Raw genomic sequence first — 24,301 nt, 5'->3', positions numbered from 1 at the left:
GCACAGGACAGCCCCAAGAATTGCACCATGTGCCTGAGAGCATTGTCCAAACACTTCTTGAACTGTGGCTTGGTGCTGTGACCATCACTCTGGGACATTTGGAGGCATAGTCTAACATGTGAGACAAACGTCTTTCCTTTCAGAGCCTTAAAGAAGTTTAGGAGATTATTCCCCCTTATATTACCACCCTTGCAAAAGACAGAGATGGCATCTTAATGGAAGCATTACTATTGTGCAAAGGCTTTGTCAGAAAACTGGGATACTGGAGATAACACTAACTAGCCTTTACACAGCTGCATCTATTGGGACATTGCAGAGAACTATAAAAAGCAGATGAACGTTTTTAACCCTATTCTGATGATGTGAAAGGTGAGACAGAGGAAGGAAAAGAAACTTTCTCATGTTTCTTCATCAGGCCACAGAACACATAAACCTTCTGAGATCAGTGCTCTTCATTCCTGCAAACTAGATATACAAATCTGCTTTCCAACTGGCCTTAAAAAGTAAGATGCTAAAGATGTATCCAGCCAGATAATTTTGAACTTGCTGTAAATTGTATGCCCATTTAAAAATGAATTTTATATTCTTCGAAGAATTAGTTTCTCACTTACTGCACCATGGGAGGCATGTGTGGCTATTTACCATCTCTCCATCCTTGAGATGCATCCCTGTGTGCACTTACCTGCACCTACACAGTAGACACTTATGGGACCTGCCCCAAAAATTGATAGTTGGAACAGTTATATATCCTTTACATCTTGGAAGAAGATTAGTTTATACTTCTGTTCTTGACATCATATCAAGAAAAAAGTGTGGCAAAGAAACTGTTGGGACTTGCTGGTGGATGTGGTACACGGACCTTCAATATATTATTCATACATAATTACATACTTGGTTTTAAGATCTGAAAGTACAAAACCTCAAGCTTGGTATTTGCTACTCAAGTATTATGACGATTCTGATAAAGATTATGATTAAATTGCATTTAAACTTGCTTCAGGCTGGGATCTCATGTCTATAAGAAAACTGTCTAGGAGATCTTCTGGTGAACTTCCTGATAAAAACTGTTTTACAAACTACAAGCTAAATGCCAACTGTTTATCTTTTTATTTTTGGTTTCAATTAAAGGTGAAAAACAGCAGCATTGTTAGCTAAAGGTTAAATGGATCAAACCGTTACTTCTTAGAAGAGGAGGTGTAAAAGCCCAAAGAGATTTAAACAAATGTTGCATTTTTGTCCCTGCTTTTCTGTCTGGCTGAAACCAGGACACTGGCTTGTGTGCAGAGACTGTGCACTAAGGAACAAAGTGGGAGGGTAGCTCATATTCTAAGATCACAAATTCTAAAAGAGTAAAATTCTGGTCTAAAAGTGCAATATTGACACTAGTGAAGTGGTTCTAGAAATAAGGTCCATGTCCTGCCCCACTGTCATCTGACATGAAGTACTGCTGCAATTGAGACTGAGAAGAGCTAAGGTACAGCAACATAGAGATACCAAGCCTCCCACTAGTGGAAGTGGGGACTGGAGGCTGCAGACTCTGGGATACTTAAGAAACAACAGAAATCTCAGCAAGAGCTCTTATTTGACATGCCCAACATTTTATCTGCTTTGATAAAAAGTCATTATAAAGTATATGTAACCTCTAAATCCAACACACGTTAACATTATTCTGAGCGTATTATACCCAGTACTCCAGTTGGGTCCCTTAAAAGGTTGAAATAAGATCCGTGGGTGTAGCTCAGGTCCTTCAGATCCATGAGAAAATGCAGGAAGCTCTGGCACAGACTACCTATTACAGAAACCATTCCCTCCAAGCAGTGGAGGAGCAATCAAATTTTTACATGTATGCTATCCAAGCATAAGCAGGAGATTGGCATATTGTTCAATATTGTGATTAAGCATTCACAGAAGACTCATCTTTCCCATTTGTTCCAGCTCTGAACTTGACCAAAAAATAAATAAGGACTGCATCAGAATGTGCAAATTATGTCTTTCAAGACAAGTACAAATTCAAAATTAATTTGTGTGTCGACAAAAGAATAGGTTCTTGTTCACAAGCAAGCTTTTAAATGATGGCCTGTAAAACTGTCTCTGTAGAGCCCTGTGACGAATCCCCCTGACAGTGACTAAATGTCTTTGGGTCCTCTACCAAAACTTGCTGGCTGAAGAGTTTTGTATTTTATGGACCTGAAGCCTAGTTATCACTCAATAGTTAAGAGAATATACACTTTCATGACACTGTTGTCTCTCTGAAAAGTTTACTGAATGTTTCTACCACGACTAATTTCTTTTTCCATGAGTAACAACATGCTGAGTAACTTCTTCCAAAAAGCATGCATTTTCCTTTTTTTTACTCAAAACCTATTTTAACACAAAGGTAAAGGACTGCTTACTTAAAATACTTGAAAATTTGATAATAATTCAGTTTCTTTGCTTCTACCCAAGTGATTGAGCCTGCTCTATCCTGGATATTGACTGTGGCAAGAATGCATATTAGACAGAATAATTCACAATCCAAGTATCAAAACCTCTTAGCCTCACATAACCAAAAAGAAAGGGTGATAAACTTACCTTGTGTAGCAATGTAGTGATTTGGTCTATGATAACCCTAAAAAAAATTGGAAAAAAAAATCAGCAATATGCACTTTGGCTATGTTCCTATGAATGAAATTTCATTTAGAATCATATTCAGGAAACATCAGTACAGGTATCAGATACAAAAGTTCTTTCCAATTGAGGAAGGGCAAGTGAGAAGGGAAACAAGAAACAAATGTGTTTTGTGCAAGATACCTAAGTTGCAGACTTGTACATTCAGGGCCAGAAGTAGTATGTTCTTTCAGTCCCTTGTTGGCTCTGCTGAAAATGAACAGCATGAAATCCTCTCTAGCACTTGCAGCTAATGGCATCAGATGTTCTTGGAGTCTAAGATATACCTTCACCTATTGCTATTGACTGCAAAGTCTATCCCTTTTTTAACAGTTAAGGAATGTCAGATTTACATTCAGCCTGGTGAAGGGAGAGGGAGGATGATGTTCACTGTGCCCATGGTGAGCTGTTTATGTTTTATTTCTGAACAGTAAAAAGTAAGGTAAATTCTTTGACTAAATGGTTTGGTACGAATACACTTTTTCTGATCTAAATAGGAAGTACATAAAAAATTCTGTTTCTCTGATGATGAGAGCAACTTAATCACAAGTCGGCCAAGCAATAAAGATTAATACTCTATGTCTTCTTTGCAACATTGCCAAAATGTAATGATAGCATTTTTATAGTATTTGAGTTTCTGATGTGATGGGAGCATCACCAAATGTTTAGATGTTGGTAAATTCAGTTGTAGGAGTGTTAATATTTGAACAATGGTAACTTAAGGCTGTAGTATGCATGCCATTGCAATTTCTTTCTAAAAGAGCAAGGGGAATTATAGTGATACAAGGTGGGAAAGACTCAAAACAACTGAAGATACTTTGAATATTACAGAAATAATAACATGAATTACAGAATTGATTTCTTTACATGACATTGAAGCAAAATATGGAAATCTGAACTGAGAAGTGTTCAGAGGTACAGAGCGGATTTTTTTTTCTGCTGCATGTTACCTAATCCTTACTGGCTGGGATCAGACACTTCTATTTCCCCGTGAAAAAGAAAAAAAAAGGGAAGAAATACAGCATAACCATTGTGTCTATGATGGTGTCATTCCCTTATTATCATGTTTATTCTGACAACACGACAACTCTACTAATAACTGCATGCAACAGCAAAATTAAAGCTGCTTCTGTAGTAGAAAAAGCAGCATTTCCCATGGAAACCTGAGTAGCAAGATTATAAACAAACATGCTATGTTTTGTGGTAGAGCTGTCTTTGGAAGATGCCTGCAGTCCTACAAGCTTTGCAATGAAGCCATCTGCTGAGGATGAGGGAGAGACTTTTTTGGTGCTCAAGTGTTGTTGCTTTTAGGACCATATTCTCTCCATCCTCTTGTACTCTTTGTAAGCAAAAAAAAAAAAAAGGTTGCTATGCAACTATCTATCGGTATTTTATATGAGACTGTATGATATAAATCTTTATTCTTCACATCTTGAAATATTTTAGAGTTAGATCAAAATCTCACAGAAGAAGATTCTACTAGCATAAAATGAGAACAATTCTAAATGTTGGAGAAAATGTGAAAGTGAATTCAAATCTAAGTCCCTAGTGTGAACTCTTTCCTTTCATGACAGATTACTCCCTTCAGAGTTTAGTGAGGCACTAACTAAATATATTTCCGTACGTGCCTTTACTGCTTGGTGACTGTGCTATTCTTTCAAACAGGAAGGGACTGAGCAGAAATCTGAGCTTAGCTTAGTGATTCTTGAACATGCTTATAGACATCAACAGAAGGAGGTATCTTCATAAAGTTCTGTCAGAGTCAGACTTCAGATTGTTACAACTTAGGCACCTACTTTTCTTGTATAGCTCTAGTTCCTCCACATTTTGAGAAAAAACATCTGTTACGTTCCTGTTTCATACCAGTAATTAAATTTGAACTGCAAACTGTGACATCATTTTTCAAAGATGCCACTGATGAACAAGAAGTCTTCAGCAGACTAAGTTTCCCGTGAAGCAACACTTGTTTTACTTAGCCTTACATCTAGCACTCCGTGTAAACAGTAAAATTATTATCTTTGCTATCTATAGATTTCTGGCTTTAGATAATATTGACTTTCTAATGATTTTCAATTCTAGTTTTGAGCTCATTCTTTCAACCAAAAACACCTTGTCTCCTAAAGAATTTATTCTAATGTAAAACATTAAGTTAACATGATGCAGAATGAACAAAGAAGCCACTTTCAATAATTAAACAGACTACATATTTAATGAAATGTCTTGCTTGCATTAGAAGTACTGGTTAACAGCTGCAGAATATACTTTGAAGGCGACTTAAAAGTGCAGAGATGACAAGAGACTGCAAATCTCTGCATTAGGCATTACAGAGTTTTGTCACATTAATATGCAAACAGCCTTCTTTTAAATGTGGAATGATGCCAAGCTGTTGACAGAAAGTGAAAATAACATTTTGCTAGCCCACATAAGCACCAGCAGGCAAAGTAGCCATACAGTGTTGCTGGCAAGGTTTCAGTCCAGTGGCAGTTGGAGGAAATGACTAATTTCATTCACTCATCGACAAAACCTTTGAGGCTTTTTTTTTCCTCCAGTGTACACCTAGCTTCCAAAGATAGTACTTGCCAATGCTAAGCAATGTTAGCATCTGATATTAGCTGTGATATCTATTACAAATTATGAATAATGTGAGAATAATAAGAGTTCCCTGACTGAACACAACATTAAGCTTGTTGACTACATCAGTATACGCACATCAATATAATTTCCATTGATGTAATCGGAACTTGTTTCTCCTTCAATAGGCTGCAATCTCACTCGAGAATGATCATCTGAAATGGGAACAATGGAGAGGGAAAAAAAGTAATTAAAAATACATTCAGGAAAAAAGCCTTCAAAATTCCTTTCAAGTCAAACTAAAACCTCAGCAATTGCAAGTTCGGTCTTGTTTGGTTGTCCATGAAAACACTGTATCTACATTTAAACCTCATTTCAGTCATTCATAGGCTTTCTAAATCCCCTCTGATTTTCAGTATGAACATCTTAAATATTCTAAAGTGCAACCCACTACAATTATGATTTTTGCCTTGACACCCCCTGCTTTTGCCAAGAAAATAACATTAAGTTGTCAAAAGTTTAATCACTTGGAAATGCTTCTACCAGTACTCAAAAGAAGCTGAAGTTATTCTACAAGACATACTGCCACCTCACAGTTTTTGAAGGAAACTCATTATGTTTTCAGTAGGGCAGAAAGCAAAATAATGACAAAACCCAAGCAGCCAGACAATTGATTTGTCACTGAATTTTCCTCTACTGTGGTCATCTATATCTATCCAGGAACGTACAAACATTTCCAACTCTATTTTCCAAATTCAAAACCAAAACACCATGGCATGAATTTGTTTTATGTCGGCTGCCTCATTTTCTTTATGATGTAGTAACACTGCTAGAGGCTAGTTCCCCACCCTGCACAACAACATCTGTGTGCTGGCAGGACTTTTTCTTCTCTGAGACTTCATAAGCTCCTCTTGATTCTCTCAGTTCAAAAACAACAAAGCACAACGTTTTTTCCAGAATGCTGCACAAGTTGTTGCTAAAACAATTTGAGGGTATATCTCAAGGATGGAGAGATGCTTAAGAGCCACTTTACTGCTGCTTTGTTTAGGAGTTACTTTTGCTAATTAGATACATGTGTATTATTGTTTTTGCTGCTCGCCTGCTGAGCTAATATTACTTGCAGCTGATGATAGACCTTCATGACTGTCATTATTTTGTTGTAAATGTAAATAAGCATTAAAACACCTGAAACTTGCCACCCATGTTCTGAACAGCTATTTTTTTCAGCTTTAAAATTCCTAAAAGATAACAAATGAATGAAAGAACATGAAGTGGCTTAAAAACTCAATCATAAGTAGGATAATATTTGCCCACATTATGGTGGAGGGAGAATAGGGGAAGTTGTTCTTAGGATAACATTGTTTTAGAACAACAAGTCAAGAGATTTTCAAATGGCTGAGAAGGAAAGGAAGACATAAATCCTTTACTTCATCCTCTTTTATGCTCCAAGTCTCAGGAACTAGAGATCTCAGAGCCTCATTTATTTCCCTGGGACTCCCGTGGAAGAGAGAAAGGGTACAGTTTAAAGCCAAATATAGTAAATCAGAATGAATTAAAATTCCATCTCTAAGTTCCACACAGGTCTTACTTTGCTGTTTTCTTGTGATTATTTCATTTAACAGTCATCAAGAAAGAGTTTTTCCAAACATGCTGGAATATTCAAATCAATTATGTTAATCAGGTTAGCCTTTTCAGCCTCTTTATTCACTTTTCTGAGAGTAAAAATTTATAGAGATGTGACTCTCCATTACATAACCCTTGCTGGTCTGATCCTACCATTCTATGCTAATCCAAGTGCTGTACTATTCTCTGCTTAATTAAGCTATTTATCAGTTTCTTCAGAATAGAGGCTTGGCTCACAGGACCTTAATTCTAAAAATCCATCTTACTTAAGAAAGATACTAAGAAACTTTCTAAGCTCCAGCTATGGCTGCTGCTTTTACAGTTTTGGGACCTGACAGAACTTCTGCTAAAGTCAGCAGACTCAGAAGTCAAGCTTGCTTGGACTCATGGTATGTCTTCATATTTTCATAATTTCCTGCATCATTGCCTTATAAACATTCTCACCAGGACAACTCAGGCTAGTAAAGATCTTTAGTTTTATATTCCTGGATGTATTTAGGACAGGGTTCAGTTGTCTAAGCACAAACATCTCATACCACTTTATATAGCCATCAGGACATACTGCCTAGCTTTCAGCTGCCACTATGGAAATAACATGTCTCTCATGTGTGCTGTGTCACATTTGTTGGTCCTGTACAGATGTCCCAGGTCACTACAAGTCTATGTTCAGCCAACTGAACCCCGTATTTAATGACTTACACACAAGTGAGTTCCATATTGGGCAGAACAAGCTTAAATTTCCCACTAAGAAATATCTTAAAAATATAACTTCCTGTTATTTCTTTCTGATTTATACAACTGAATAATATGCAGTAGCATATTTTCTTTAGATTTCCTGTATTTTGTTCCTTTCTTTGCTTACGCCATTCTTTCCTTGCCATAACTCTCGTTTCAGATAGAGTAAAACTAAAGAAGTTACTGTACACCTATATCTTCAAATCATCATTTGCCCTGTTTTCTTCCTATGTGCATCTTTACTAGTACTGAATTCTCAGATAGAGTTCTGTGAATTTTTGAGGTAATGGACTGTTCAATACCCATTTATTTGTGGTGAAACTGGAGTGACTCCCTTATTTTATCGCATTGAAAACTCTAGTTGACTCCTTACTTCATGGCAACACTTCTTAATTTGAAAAAAAATCCTTCAGTCAACAAAAAGAAATGTTACCGTGTCTTTACTGTGTTTATGTCAGGTAGATTTAGGCCTAAGAGGTACACAAGCCATATATTCTTCAACATGAAGGTTGATTCTGAAAGAGCCTCTAGGTTAACTGTCTAGATTTCTAGGGTATTTTTTCCTTTATACTTCAGCTGCTCTTGACAACTTTTATAGCTTTTAAATACTCTCTTTTCCATCTCATTGTTATTTTGATACCTTTCCATTAGGAGATCAAATTTAACTTTCCACTGATCACTTAAGCTTTCAAAATTAGTTATGATGGAATCAATTTGTCTTCGTAGAAAATGGTAATAGATAATAAATATAAGCATTATATTCTTACTCCCCTCACGTTACCCACAACATGAATATGCCACCCTTCAGACTGTGATCTCTAACAAGTCCCTTGAGCACCTGGGTGATTAGCATGCCTTGCCAGTGACCCTTTCTTGGGACGTGCCTTGCCGATTCTTTGCAAATCAAACCTTTTATAAATGTCTCACCTAAAATCTTAAGCTGCTTTTAAAAGCTGTGATCAATATTCTCTTCTCATTTAGTCAATATTGAGTTAGGTAAAAATAAATACAGAACCCCCACCCCCGTTCCCAAATTACCTCAAGATCTCTCCTGAGGAAAATCCAATAGATTTTACCAAAATCCAAGAATAACCCTATACAATTATGGCAGAAACAGAATTTTTCTTATGTAAAGAAAGATTCATTTAGCAGATTCATGATGGTTTTAGTTCCTAATTAGTAAACACAAAGGTTTTTGCATTCACTAAAGAAGGAGCATGTTTTCTGTGGGTGACTGGACTGTGATCATGATTCAACTTTTTGATGCAGTGGCTCACAAGTTGTAGCCACTCATACAGTGGGTAGGGCACGCTTGTAGCCAATTAAATGCACATCACTTGGGTAACATAAAGCATACTGCAATTTTGACAAGCTCCTGCAATGTTGGCCACTTGGTGCTATTGTTTTAGTTCCCTCTGAGAACAGTAATGACTACAAGCAATAATGTAATAGTAGTATCTTGGGAAAAATTTAAACAAAGAGGTTAAACAGAGAGAAAAAGATTATATTAAACACTTAGCAAAAAATATACATTTCATTATAATCATGTACCAAGGCAGTGGCATCTGAACCCCAGTATTTTTAAGTGTTTGAATATAGCATAAAAAGGCAATTTATTAAAATGCTTTTAAGCTAAAGCATATACTTTAATCAGCTATCTGGGACAAATTTTAAAAAGTGGAGCACTGAAATTGTACTTTCAGACTCTGAAAGAAAAAAGGATCATTTATCCAGCAGCACATTTATCCAGCAGATCATTGATCCAGAAAAACACATGAAATAATTAAACAGTTAACTACCTTATTTGTATGCATGTATTTAATGGACGACAAACTGTGGAGGCAGTTTCAGCTTCTCTTTTAAGATACTGCATTTAATTCTAATAGATACTAATTTTAACTTGTGTTATCTTTGTTCTCACAGCCACATAAACAGGAAGTGGTTTTGATAACAACTCCATCCAAGTCCTTCCCTTTGCTAAACACTGAGGACACTTCAAGTAAATTGAGGTCTAAATGCTCTGAGTTATATCTGGCCTCTCAGAAAGCCTTCAGTATCACTTGTAATTGCCATTGATTTGTGAATCTAATATCTTGTTTTCCCTTGGCTACTCATCACTTCATTACCTCAGACATAAAGCACTAGTAAGTCTTTTAGTTTTCTTCAACCAAAGGGTGTCAAAATGTAAGATAATGGCTAACATGACATTAAAGAGGGGACTGACAACACTAAACCTGACTAAAAGAGGAGATCTATTTTAATAGACTTGGGCTGAAAATAAATCTCCACAAAGCAAGGATAAGCATAAAACTTCCTGGTATTCTTATTTCTACTTAAATGATTAGTCATTACTCAGCTAATGTATTGCTACATCCTCACCAAATAACAAGTTTGTTACACATCAAATATTGCTGGAGGAAAACAAACAAAACCACATTCAGCTAACTTAGCTCCTTTTGTTTATGCACCAGCCCATCATGATATCCACATTTCTCTAGAAGATTTCATTTCCTTTTTCAGTATGTAGAACCATATACATCCAAAATACACAGCAATACTATCATGTCCACTCAAAATGATGTGGCAGATCATCTTTGCTTGACAAGCACCTCTTGCTTAATTTGCCTCTGCCTCCACAAGCATTTGCAGCAAGTTACAGAGCTGTTTTCTCTCTATAGACCATCTCAGCCTAGCTGGGCCTATTCATACCACCTATTGTAAGTCACGAAGTTAGGAGATGTTCTCTCTAGACTTGTTACACATGCACTGCAGAGAGGACCACCAGAGGTGGTGATTCAAAAGTATTCAAATGGGTTCTATTTCTGAATCATTTCTCTAGAAGACCTGTCCTTCTCTCTGTTAAGTTCACGTGGTATATTGATGAGGAAACCTAGGTAGATCTGTCCCTGGACAAGTGCCTAAATTAGGCGCTGAAGTTAAGTCGCTGTAAATATACACTACATGCTCCTTCCACAGGTTGTCTAAATGCTCAGACAATTTGCGCAGCTTATTCTTCTATGCTGTCCCACGTACCTAAGGTTATAAATGATTTCTAAACTGCAGCAGTATCACTCAATGATCCCTCCTTAAAGACCATCCTTCATGCTTACAAAACTTCTGACATGCTGTGACGACTGCATATTTCTCTGTTTACACCTGCCTCATGGTTATCTGGCTGTCTGGTAGAAACAAATACGCTCCATATCTTAAATTTAGATTTTAAAGGAAAAATCTGGGAAGGGATCATCTCCTACAGACACACTGAGAACTTACTCTTTAAGTGCAACAATACCAGTGTGTAAATAATATATTTGTGGTGAACTTGACAAATTTTCTGCCCCCATGTTCATGTGCAGCATCTCGTCACAACGCTTTGCAATCTCATAATGCCAGATTTAGGTGTCACTTGCCAAACCATGCTACCATCTCCTCAAGTTATTTGATTATTAGTATATCTAATCTTTATCAAGCTTGGCCTTTTTAAGTAAAACATACAGATTGTATTTTTTTTCTTAGAGTTTGCCTAGCATTAGAAGGGTAAGTCGGGATAGCTGTCACTTGTTGAGGAACAAGTGTTGTTCCTCACTTATTGAGGAACACTTAAGCAGCAGTACTGTCTGCTCCTACAATATCCAGAACCTAAACCCAAGGTACCGATGTGATCATGGGTACTCTTGCACCAAACTGACAGGAGTAGTTTCAGAGCTGTTAAGAGCCGAGTGCTGGTTAAAGGTGTCATTCTCATTAGCCAAACGTTGATCACAGGATGAAACGTATATAGAAGGTTAGTTCAGAAAATGCATTAAATCTGACAGTTTTCTCAAAAAAAAAAAAAAGTTACATCTTCCCTCACTTTTCTAATCTTAATTAGAGAAAGGGAAACCTGATGTGAGCACAAGGCTGATGGTCATTCTTATCCAGTTCTGAAGGGAAGTTAACGAAGTGCACAATTATGTTGTCAACACTTACATGCAATGATATTCCCATATCTATTTTTCATTCTGTTCTCATCTTTCTTAGCCGAATCCCACGGTGCAGACTGTCCTTCAAAGAAACTCTAAAAAAGGAAAGAGAGTGACATTAAGAAAAGCAAGCCTCAATAGTTACCTCGTAGGTAAACAAAGGAGAAAGGCAAACTGTACTTGTGGGTATTGTTGTTAAAGTATCATTTAACTGATTCTTTTATTGAGCAAAAATACGAGTCTCATGTTTAAATGGTATTTATGCATAGCTTCAGATGTTATTTAAAATCCGACATGAGATTATCCGTGTAATAGCAAGAAGAATTATTTGCGAGTGAAGTGCTATTAAACCTCCCCAAATTTGCATGCTTGCAACACTGAGAGTCCTTCATTTCTGCTATCCAGATTCCCCACATAGTTCTCATACACACATATGAAGCTGAAGGAGCTTCATCATCATGTTGGAGTTGCTCCAGTATTCGAGTGCAGAATTACACACTGTACTGACACATTTTATTTTTGACATATCAAGTTTCATTTACTTCTTGGAAGATGACCTCATGGGTCTAAACATATATAGGCATTTGGAAAATGTGGATTCAACTAGCATACATGTATCTTTTTTTTCTTAAACACAATTTACAATACTGCCATGATGATTGTTTTCTCAGACAATAATGTCATTTTGTGAAGCATGCAATCTTATTCACCCAACCTCTATGCTCTAGCTAATAAAGTTCATGCAAATAGGAAAGTTGAAAGTGCTAAAAGTATATTTTTACATGAATAAAACACAGAAGCTGCCAAAAGGGCAGCAAGCAAGTTGTTATGCCCTATCCATTCTGTGCTTTCTGTGGTCTAAAAGAGAATTTGCACAATTTCTTAATTTACGCACTGTATCCATAAGTCATATCAAGTAGATGCATTTTATCATTTTGTATTGAAATATTAATCTTGTGTTAAAAATATTTAGTTGCCAGGCAAACCAGTGGAATTCTATCATGATGATGACCAGTCTTAATTCATGTTTTTATCTTTTTTACTAGAATGATCAGTATATTAAATATTTTGATTCAGGAGGGACATGAAGGTACATGATTAACTTTTCTGATAACAGAAGCTCAAAATGATTAAGCACCAAACTAAATAGGGAAAACCTTTGGAAGTTTTTATCTCTTGCAAGACCTCAGTACATTCTGAGTGGTTTGAAACAGATAACACCCATTAGACTACCATTAGTATCCTTTGCCCTCATACTTGAAAAAATGTTCAAATCTCAATGATTTCCAATAGCAAAAAGCAAAAAAGTCAAAATAAACCCTAGATCCCTTGCTGAAGTCAATGGGACACAAGGGCATTCAGTGTCTAAAATGGATATTTCTTTCATAACTTCACTAGAGTGCTGGTTTCCAAATTATGATATAGAAATTCTTGGGAATACGTTGATTATTTCTAAAAAGTTTGTAAATAATAACTCAAGAAAAACAGAAGGATTGTCAAATTACTTCAATCTGTTTGTCCTTCATCTCTCCACATTTTCCTTAGAAAATTTTTAATGTTTTGCAAATTGAAATGGTTAAAACCCATTAATACTAATAAATTTCTCTTTTATCATGGCATACCATCATTGGGTACAGCTCTGAGAAATGCAGATTGTTACTAGGATAGATAAGTGAAACCCTGTAAATTCTAAGATGATTTATAGCTTTGGGGCTGTTTGCCAAAAAAGCATCAATTGTTATCTGATTATAGATTTGCCAATGGCATCTAAAGCAAGCAAGCCCTCCCACTCCAGAGCACTCTCCACTCATGCTGGATGAAAAATACTTTTGTAATAAGCCCAACTGAACTGTGTAAGGAATGACTTTCTGTGGGCAAAGTACTATGTCTCAATTTCTTGCAAAGTTCACATTCTCAGAAAACACTGGATACTGCACAATTGAACACAGTTAAAGGCAAAATAGAGATGGAAATGTTCAACAACAAAACTCCAAAGATAGAACAAACTAATCATTCATCTGATCTAAAATCTGATGTGGATTTCAGGATTTTGCATTTCAGACGTCTACACAGACTATTGAAAATTCTAGCTTTCTTATAGTCTCTGACAGAGACTAGTTCACAGAATTGATCCATAAGATATTACCCAGCAAGTGATTTTCAGTTTAATTCACTAAGCATTACATGTGCTGCTACAGAGAAAGTCCTGCTGGTATAGCTTCTGAGCCTACAGCAAGTAAAATGGAAGACCCAAATATACTCATAGGGACACCTTGCTTCTCTCTGTCCCATTAATGAACTTCTACAAAACCAATCAAATAAAGCAATCTCTGGAGACAACTGGGAAAGATTTACATGGTATTGAATTCAGGGAAGATATATAATAGGCAATGTACTGCTTTGGGCAGCTCATCTACATCTCATGTGCTAATGAACGGGTTCAATTTCTCCCACCTGTCTGAATCTTCTGAAAACAATGATAAGCTTAATGAGCCTTACAGATAAAACATCTCTTAACAATATGTCTGCAACATAGGTAATTCTCTTCTTTAGAACACCTATATATCAAACCTCACACAATAGTGAAAACAAAGAGACAGATTCACATTTCTAGCTACTACATATTGACTTCACTTTCTTTATTAAAAATGTATAGGAAATGAACTCCGCATATATATTTTTCTTTGGGTTTTTATCAATAAATAGTTAATGAAATAAAACATATCACATAGGAAAAATAAGACAATTTATGTAGATTCATTTTTCTTTTTAATTCATTTTGGGATACACATTGGTATTTCAGTGAGAAGTGTACAGAAAAGATAATTTGAAGGAAGAGGTATTACAGTGCAAAAGCATAAAAAGAAACAGTTATTGTAAAAGACAGCTGGAGTGTCATTTCCTGAATTCCCCTCGTGCTGCCATTACGCAAACTGCAACAGAACGATAATCCACAACGTATTATAGGGAGAAATCTCATTTGTCCCACAAGTAAAGAACAGAGCAGATATCTCATAACAGATGATCTGTCAAGATCTTTCCTTACTTGTGAGAAATATATGTTTCATTACAGAAATTTTTCTAATCTCTTTCTGACATATCACTCTCCAGGGAAACTGCTGCATAGCAGCCCACACATTATCTTTGTGGCTATTCATTCTAATTCATCCTCAGAAGTTTCTTAAAATTGTGGGCCATTAGGAAGAAATATGCCCCCAAACAGCTTCACTCCACCAAATGCTTGGCAAGGGCAATGGAGAACTGAAAATCAGTGTAGGACATTTCTCATATAATTTAAAATAAGCATTTCTTTAACTCAAATCACACAGAACCGTGGTTACCCAGCCTCCATGATCTTCTTGAAAAATGAAACACTTTTTAAGCCAGCTGTTGTTACAGCAGACATTTCAGTACACAGTGTCAACTGTCATTCTGTTAGTAGAAAACATTTCAATGATCAGAATAAAACACTTTCTGAAGAAAAATGAATTACAGAGAACTGCTTTATATGCAACATGAAAACTGGTCAGTGATGCAGCAGCTGGACCATCTTAGGATGAATGTGATATTTTTGCATGCTTTAACTCAATACTGCAGTGGTTTTCCATTAGAAATTAAATGTTTGACAAGGGCTAATTCACTGTGACCCTCAGACTAGAAAATAACTGCCATATCTCAAATGAAGAGGGACATAATAATCACAAATACAGATTTTTAAAATTATTCCCTTTCCTCATTTAAAATTCATAAGGCAAAAAATATTGGAAGGGACCTATATAAAACTACAATTTGAAGAGGGTAAGATCTTCAGAATACAACTTATAACTCTGTTGATTGTCATTTTTGGCAACACACCGTCTACCCTAGATTTTCATGCTTCCAAGTAAGGATAGTAAAAATAATACATCTTTGTGAGCGCTTTAAGATCTAAAAATGTAAACTCTTCAGTGGAATTACTATTTTTATTGTTAATTAAAAGCCAAGCAGCAACTTTTTCAAAAAATACTTCATAGTTGCTAGGTGACAACAGTGCAGACTCCTACAATGTCATTTACAAAATGCAAGCTCTTACAAGCAAAGAAATGAGAAGTTAAGGGCATCATAAATCTTGCTCTGCCTACTTAATAAGCAAGAATATTATTCATAGGTACAAAAAATGCATATTGCACTGTGTAACAGTCTTAAGTTTGATCTGTGGATTTGTTTTTAAATGTATGACTCTTTAGGATATCTGATTTTCTCTATTGACTCTGAGTTTCTCCACTGATAACATTCATTTTCCATTGCTATTTCTAGATAACCAGATTAAAATATATTTTAGCAAAATTATCAATTTGACCTATTCAGTTATAAATACCTCTGGATTTGTTTTTAAGCAGAGTTATGGAGAGTGTCTAATTTAAGCCAGACCAGACAACAAACAGTGATCCTAATGGAGGTCCCTGTCTAAACTCAATTAGCTACAGAAGAAACTTATATTTCTACTGTCGTCATTTGAATTGCAGCTAAATTAGATGCATAAAATGCCCTGAATTAGATAGTGAAGATTCGCTGTTAGTTTTACCTAGATATATCACTTTTCACTAATGTTATGTCCATTTTATATGTAGAGATTGCAGATGGGAAAAAATGCATCCATTACAGTCTAAGTTAATATTCTAGGGCCACATAAGACTCTTCTTTGTATTTACAAACCCTAGTAAATATGCATTTTATTTTAAGCAAGTCTAAAAATGTTTGGAGGACAAGGATCTTCAGGCTCATTTAATGAACAGCACAAGATTTATGAGTACAGTAAACTTGTCAGGTTTTTCAGTATTCAGAATCTGCTAAATATCTGACACGTGAAGCTGTTCTTGTGACTCAGCAACATTAACCGTTTTGGTTTGTTTAACAGAAAATTGAAATAATCACGTTCAGTTTGTTGATAACTGAGTATTTAGATTATTAAGGAATTAAGAAGAGTCACTGATAGTTACGTTAAAAGAAATCTGCAGGGAGGTCCAAGCTATGGAGCAACATTTTTAATCTTCTAGTCACTTTGAGGGAAGATTTTATCATTGAAAATGCATTACCTGTAAGTAATAGATCACCCCAAGTGTTTGTGAGCAGTGGTAAATGATTTCACTGATGGCAACCCACTGTATGCAAGCGACTCCTCATACTTCAGTCATTGCTTTGGTCACTGAAAGCATTTGTGGATGACAGCATGCCACTAGAGAATATATTCACTATCAGCTTTTCCTTCTCTGTCAGCTTCAATCACTGAGAATTATTTCCAGTTTTCAAATAATGGGATTTAAAAAAAACATTACTATGCCTACCCTTGAAAACTGTCTGTTGCAAGAGCCAATGTGAAAATCTATCTAATCAATGTAAACTGCCTTCAGCTGTTATAAAGCACTTACCAGTGTGTTACTGTAGCCTAGGTCTGAACACAGAAGGAAAAAAACCCCAACAATAAAGACTGTTGCAAATAGAATATATTCATGTTACTGCTAAAACTACCCTTTTCTGTTTAGAATTTTCTGGTAAAATTAGGCTGGTAGTTTACATAAAGTTTTCTGTGTGTAAGGTAAAAGATGCAGATCAGTCTTAAAGCACACACACAGTTATAGTCTGACATACAGCACCTCTCTAATGTTGTTACTGATGCTCATTTATGTGGTTGTGCCTCCTTGAATTGATGTAGAAAAACCCAGAAACCTCCACTTATAAAGGCTTGCATAGCCGAAGGTAGGAAGCAGAGTATTTTCCTTCTCAGGTGCATTTAGGTTAGTCTGCATTACACATGAGAAGAAGAGTAGGAAAGCAAAAGTCCTTCTAGTCTTTTAAGACACTAAACATCATAGTCACTGCCTACATGAAATGCTGAAATGGAAGGGAACTGTTGTCTCCTAAACTGACCAACTGCAGCATGATTTAACACTCAGGTTTCAAAAAAGACTAAAACCACACAGTAAGACAAAATCTGGTACTAATTCTGTGTTACTGGTGTGCTCATTTATCAGAGGCAGTGCTTTCAGTTAGTGTATTTTCTAATAAGTTTGTATTTTTAAAGTCCCAGGATTTGGCACTCCCTGGATAGCTGGCCAGTCTAGTCAACCTAAAGCTGCATAAGGAAAACATACTAAAATGATCAAAGTGCTTCAGTGTGGTACTATGAATGATATAGATACTTGCAGTAGTCAGCATGAGTTAGATCTAGTTGACAATAACATTAGCAAATATAGGGGAAATTCATTTAACACTACAGGACAAGAAGGTAGCTCAGTTACAAGAATAGAGAAGTAACTTCAGTGAAAAGTGACTTTAGTCACTGTGAAAGTTGTGAAGGTTTGTACACCTTTGGGAATAGCAGGCCGTGAGTACCAGCCATGGTGAAGGCTAGTTTTTAGGTGCCAAGTGCATTTGAACAAAACCAAGAATTAGGTATTTTTTTCCTAATCTCAGAGAACTGTATCTGAGAATCCGTAGGGTTGCTTGAGGACAGGACCCAGAGGATGAGGACCTCTGAGAGACACTGTAGGAGACCACATAGCATGGCTGGAACCACCCCACAGACCCACATGACTTCTTTCCTGGAATGTGTCCTCTCTCCTGTGGAATAGGAAAGTTGTGCAATTTGTAAAATTGCATATATCAGTGATTGAAATATTTTGGTAGCTTAGTACATTTAGTCTCCAGTAACCAATTGTCATTTGGTCTTAAACCTTGACAATACTGCAAAAAAGAGTGTCATGGTGCACTTCTGTAACAACTGATAAAAAGTTACTTTCTATATATTTTTAATCCAACCTATTTATGAGATCTGTTGATGTAACTTCTTATCTTGTCATCCAACACTGAAGATAACACCTGTAAGATTCAAAGTAGGAATAGAAATCTTTATAGATTCTGCAGGGTGGCCTAAAAATTTGATAGATAACCTAGTTTTGATAGGCTTTCAGAGCTATTTCCATTTTGCCCACATAAGTTTTAAAAACTCTGTTACTTTCATTCCTTTAAAATTCTTTAAGACTCTCATAAAAGGAAAGATTTTTAGAAATATGGTGAAATGTGAATTAGTAAGAGGACTGCAACAGAACATACAATTAAAATTCTAATTTAGAAACTTATTCCCTGGCATACTAGACAGCAATAACTTAACCTCATTAATCTTCCTGATTTATCTCCAGCAGAAAAATATACTATGTTGATAGGATTTTATGATCCTTTTTTATAGAAAGGACCCTCTGGGTACAATATACACACTTGCACTGTAACTAATATGCAGGACATATTATTTTTAACTTCTGGGTAAAAGGAAATAAAGTTGGTCTCAAGCAGCGCTTATTTCCTCTTATGAAAATAAATGTGCTGCTTTTGGAGGATTTAACAAATACTATTCATGTACAGCCTGTGGGATTTTCTTATCTCCCCATTCTCTTCCCATGTTTTTTTTCCACACAGCAGGTAATTAAAAGTTTTGTTCACAACTATCATATCTTGTATATTTTCAAGAAGAGAGTGAACTTGAGCAACACTCATGACTGTAACGTCTGTAAACATGAAGTGAATGAACACAGGCTACTCTGAATACCAACTAGGTCTGTGCTTTGATAGGAAACCTCTTTTGGGGAACTACAGGAAGACATTGATCACCACAGAGGCAGTATCCATCCTTTTGTGAACAAAATTATCTGCTTCATTATTCGGTAACTCTGTCATCTTCCTGTGTTGTTCCAAAGGCTCTAATTACACGTCAGTTGTACACACGAGTGGTGCAGTCGTTTATTTCTTAATGGGAATTCCTACTCAGCAAGATGCAGGTATTTTTCACTACAAGGATGCTGTCGCACTGGAACAGAGAAGCTGTGGATGCCTCAACCCTTGAAGTGTTCAAGGCCAGGTTGGATGGGGCTCTGAGCAACTAGCGAAAGGTCTCCCTGTCCATGGCAGGAGGGATGGGACTAGATTATCTTTAAGGTCTCTTCCAGCCCAAACCATTCTGTGATTCCATGATTTACACAAAAGGGGGAGGACTCAAAGTTACATACAGTGCTTTGAATGTGTAGGTAAGATAAATTCTAGATTGGCTTTTTTATACCATCTTTGAAAGCTAACATGTAAATACCTCAAACGACTCAGATGGAAGGAAAATATTCAGTCTGATCACTATGACATGGTTTGAATGAAGCCAAAGGGGAGAGGTATCTTAAGATACTGTGTGACACCAGAGACACCAGCTCTGAGCTAATGCTGGTAGCCAAGGTACCATTTCAACCATCTACTAGTTTACTACTACTACTACCACTACCACTACTACTACTAATGTTACTGTTATTATTGATCATGATTATGGTGATAATGTGCCTCTTTTGCCCCCACCTTTGAAAACTTGCCTCACTTTCCTCTATTAGAGGATATGTTATCCAAAGTAGCTCTTGGCTGCCAAATTATCACTGTAAATGTCTCCTTTTTCCAATGTCACAATGCAACTTGTGCTGCTTTTTTGTTGCAGTTGTTTTACAAGTAGTCACAAGGACAGGCCCCTGGAACTTCCAGACTGAGCAAGCTGCAGTGTTGCTGTTAAGGGTGCCACAGGCTTTGATTATTTGCATCAGGGATCTGCACTGTTTGCTAAGACTCCTTGAGTCTTCCTGTTGAGTAAGCATTGCAGAAGAAAGGAAATAACATCCCTGTTTTACCCTAGTAGCAGTTTCCTCTTCTTTCCTCCTTGGCTGCAACACAGTTTCTCATCTCCTTTCCCTCTGTTTGGAGTTACATCTACCTAAGGATATCTGTATGCTTGTGCATTGCTACTCTGTCAGAATTTGGAAAACCATGGAGTTGTCTCCTCTTGTTTTTTGTTTCCAATTTTTATTCAAGAAATTCTTTTTCAGTCCCTTTCTGCCAAGCAAAGCATTCCTTCCACAATAATACTTAAAACTCAGAAGTACATCACCCCTAGATTTTCTCTGTTGTACTCAGAATGTTAGCAGGCAGATGGATTCTAAAAACTGTTTTTAGGTACCTTAGAGCTTTGAGAATATTATTTGGAATCTTTTTGTGCACTTTAAGTTTTAATTCAAAAAACTAACAGAAGATTTAAATATTTTTTCCTGAGTCTAGCCCATTTTTCCTCCTAAAGATTAGCACTTTGATATTTGATTTACTTTACAAATAATAAAAGCTTGCCCCAGAGAATGGTTTCAAAGAGTAATGAAATGTTATTAAAGCAAAGCATAAAAATACAATGTGCTATGAAAGAAGTAGGCAAGAACTACAGATTTGTTCTTCATACAGTAAAGAGTTTGCAATTGGTTTAAAATGTAACGAAAAAAGAAAACAAAAGGAAGGAAAAAGAAATTAAAATGAAAAATTGAGAGAGTGAGAGAGAGAGAGAGGGAAGAGAAGAAGAAAATACAAAAAAATTTAGTCATTTTAAGAAATAATCTGTATTTAGCTGAAGTGGTAAGATTTGTGCTGTAGTCATTACAATTTTGTCTGTTCACTCATGTTTTACACAGTGATTGATGAGAGCTGCTTCACTCATTGCCTGCATATGCTACAAAATGCACAAAACAAGGCTTAAGGCTTCCAAGAAACTCCTTCTGAAGTAAGTGGGAAATACTTACTTTCCATGGCAAAATACTTACTTTCCATGACTTGATTGACATTGTAAGCCTGTGACATTATTCTTTGAGCAACTATATTATTTGAAGAGGTACTATTTATTTAACAGCTGTGCACTTCTGCTTACTGACGATTATTTCTAATGAAAGGTGATCAGCATTAAACTGGTGGACACATACACTGATAAGAAAGGTGACTTCTGACACATTTCTAGCTAATCCAGTAATATTTTGATCTGATTTAATTTGAGTACATCACTGTAATTGAGACAGTGCTCTGAGCTCAGAATTCACAAGAACTGCCTGACTCTAAATTATCAGCTCACCCAAGCACAGAAAACCTGATACGATCTTCAAATCCCCTGTAAAGACAAGCTGTTTGTGATTTAGAACCACACAATTTGGAAAAACCTTGAATGTAATAAAATTCCCTGAAGCAACAAAAAATGGCATGTGGAAAAACGAAACAAAAGCAAACAAATGTTGAATTTGAAAAGTGAACAAACCCCTCCCCTATCTTCATCCAAGTTGTAATGTACACACAGCTGATCTAACCTTTCAGAAGTGATAAAACACCCCTCAGATTTGGCTCACTAAGTGAGCCTCAAGGGTTTTCATGAGTGTATCTAGGCTGCTCTAGTTAATATAATTTGAATAGAAGATAAAGAAACAAAGCTCACATAATAAGATTTTAATTCTGCTACAGGGCGACACTGACATCACATTCAACTACAAGATAAAAGCCAGAGTACACTAGCGTGCAGATGGAACACAAATATTTTGCACACTGTTGTTTTTCCCAGAGTGTATAACAGAGTACTTTTCAAAGGAAGTAAGAGAAGTAGTGTGGAAAATATCCCTCTTTTAAATTTAGAAAGACAGCATAATTCAGGGAACAAAGAAACAAAGAATTTATTCGGTGCGCCAGGTCCTTCTCTCACCGAGTTTTTTGGGGAGAAAGACCCTGTGGGCGTACAACTTATACATTTTATAGTTTTCCAAAATCCCACCCTTTTCAGATAAGTTCTGATGTATTCCTTTTTACCTAAAAAGGTTTCTTCTCTCTGAAAAGGGGCTTTCCCTTTATCCCATTTGGCTGCAAGACATTCCCTGTCAAAAGTGACAGATCTTCCTTTGTTCTTAGCCCAAAGAGAAAAGGAACCTCGTGTACAAAGTGGCCCTAAAAGATTTAATTTTTAAGAATTTTCTCATTTCCCTTATCCCGCCGAAAGAAACCCTGATACCCAAGTTCAGGTCTTGGAACTTGGATATCTTACAACTTCACAATACGCCTATTTATTAAAAAAAAACCATATTTTTATTTCTCATAGTAGGGTATGCTAAAATAGATAAGGGTCTACTTCCATTGCCCTTTCAAAAAAAGGACAGCACTTCATTGTGCTGGTTCATTACATTTTTTGATCTTCACAAGAAACTTTGGTGCCTCAATGTCTGCTTTGCTTGTTTGCAACTACACTATTTGCTAGCATATATGAAGTCAATTAGTCATTCCTCTGGGCTTGACTTTTAGCCCAGCATTTTCCTTGTTCTAAAGAAAATGATCTCCTATCTAAAGCTGCATGTCTACTTATCACTTTTCCTGGCTGGCATCCAGTCCCTGAGCCTATCATTTGCTACACTGTTCTGCTTGGGGGAGAGCAGTAATGTATGACAGTAGAGCCACGGAGTACTTCCACAGCAACAGGAGCTCCTGCTACTTCACTATTCAAAATTCCTGGCTCCAGTTTTTAAAGTTATGTTTCCTTTTCCCAGACATCCCTCTGCAGGCTCTCACTCTATAATTGCTTCCTGTCAATAATCTTCCCTTTGGACAACTGCACACTTACTGGGAAGGAGTGGGTGGGTAAAAACTTTAAAAAAAAATTGGTGTTGGTCCTAGATGATTTCCCATCTCTCTGAAAAACCATTGAAAGAACAATACTGAGTATTTAAGAGCAAAGAAAGATAATCAGCATAAAAACAGTAGACGTAGTAATGGGATTGACAATTATGACAAGTATTGCTGTCAATTGTTAACCTAATTATTTTTAGTTTGCTCACTGTATACTGACAGACAGCAGCAATTCAATACAGCTCCAAGACTACTTGTTAGAACAAAGAGTGTCTGCTTAGGCACACTAGCAAAGAGCAGCAGCTTACCAACCTGAATTGCCTTATTTTGATGTTTGAAATGTATATACAGCACTTTCTCATTCAGAGAGGCATCCCTGCAGCAGTTTATCAACCAGGCTTAAAACCAGACAGTTTATTTGAGTATATAATATATGGAATCAAGGCTCCTCAAATGACCTAGGCTCAGCTAATGGGTCATGTGTAGATGAAGCACTCTGTGGAAGCTAATAATGAGGGACAGGCAAAAGGAGTTTCTGTTCCTAAACGCTGCCATTTGAAGACCACTTCTGCATCATTAATCTAACATCAGATACGTAGTACTAAGATTTTCTCAACAGAAAAATACAATACACAAGTGACAGTTTCACTATGGCATGTACAGGAGCTTATCAATGGACATTCAGACTGTCCAGCTCCCTTTCCCTGTAATCAGCTAGTATATTCCTGATGCCTGAGAATGAAATATTCAAAGAGCCTTGAGAAGTCTTCCGAACTTGTACTGACCTTGTGCAATACAATGGAGATCTCTGGATATCGAAGTGAAAATGTCTCTTCCTTTTTATATCACTCACACAGCTACACTCAGAGAATATATGCTGCAAGTGAAGTAAGTACTGGACTAACTAAAAGAAAAAAACCCATCTCCATCCATAGTGACGGAAACGGGAATTCGAGTGTCATCAGTTACCTATTGGGCAGAACTGCAACACGGATGTCTCTTCTACTCTAGTTTGGTAGTGTTTTACAATCGCTGTGTACAAGTAACAGTACAGTTTAGTAAAACAATGACCCAGATGTAATACTCACAGAGAACAGACTCTGGCAAAAAAAGGAAAGAAAAGTGCTATTCTTTGACAGATTAGTCTTTATTCTAAAGGACAACATGGTGAGGACATGAAGGTGAGTTGTTTATGGAGTAAGGGAGCTAACTTAAAAGTTACGAAGTCTACGTTAACACAAATGGATTATGAAATAAGAAACTTAACAAATAAAAGGTTAGTTACAAAGGAAAAA

At 36.5% G+C, this 24,301-nt stretch overlaps 1 protein-coding gene across 11 annotated transcripts in view; it reads right to left on the bottom strand.

The window, feature by feature from the left end:
* The window catches only part of PTPRM (protein tyrosine phosphatase receptor type M), a 457,368-nt gene that overhangs the window by 48,764 nt on the left and 384,303 nt on the right, over positions 1-24,301 (bottom strand). For all 11 annotated transcript variants that reach the window (XM_064656540.1, XM_064656549.1, XM_064656569.1 and 8 more), the window contains 3 exons: positions 11,545-11,632; positions 5,356-5,432; positions 2,572-2,608 (listed from right to left, as the gene is read on the bottom strand). In XM_064656540.1, the coding sequence (XP_064512610.1) occupies positions 2,572-2,608; positions 5,356-5,432; positions 11,545-11,632 (202 nt within the window). The remainder of the gene's footprint in view (positions 1-2,571; positions 2,609-5,355; positions 5,433-11,544; positions 11,633-24,301) is intronic.

This window comes from Pseudopipra pipra, chromosome 1, assembly GCF_036250125.1.
Source record: "Pseudopipra pipra isolate bDixPip1 chromosome 1, bDixPip1.hap1, whole genome shotgun sequence".
Taxonomy (NCBI): Eukaryota; Metazoa; Chordata; class Aves; order Passeriformes; family Pipridae; genus Pseudopipra; species Pseudopipra pipra.
Note: the sequence above shows the minus strand (reverse complement) of the source record. Positions and strands in the feature narration are given on the sequence as shown.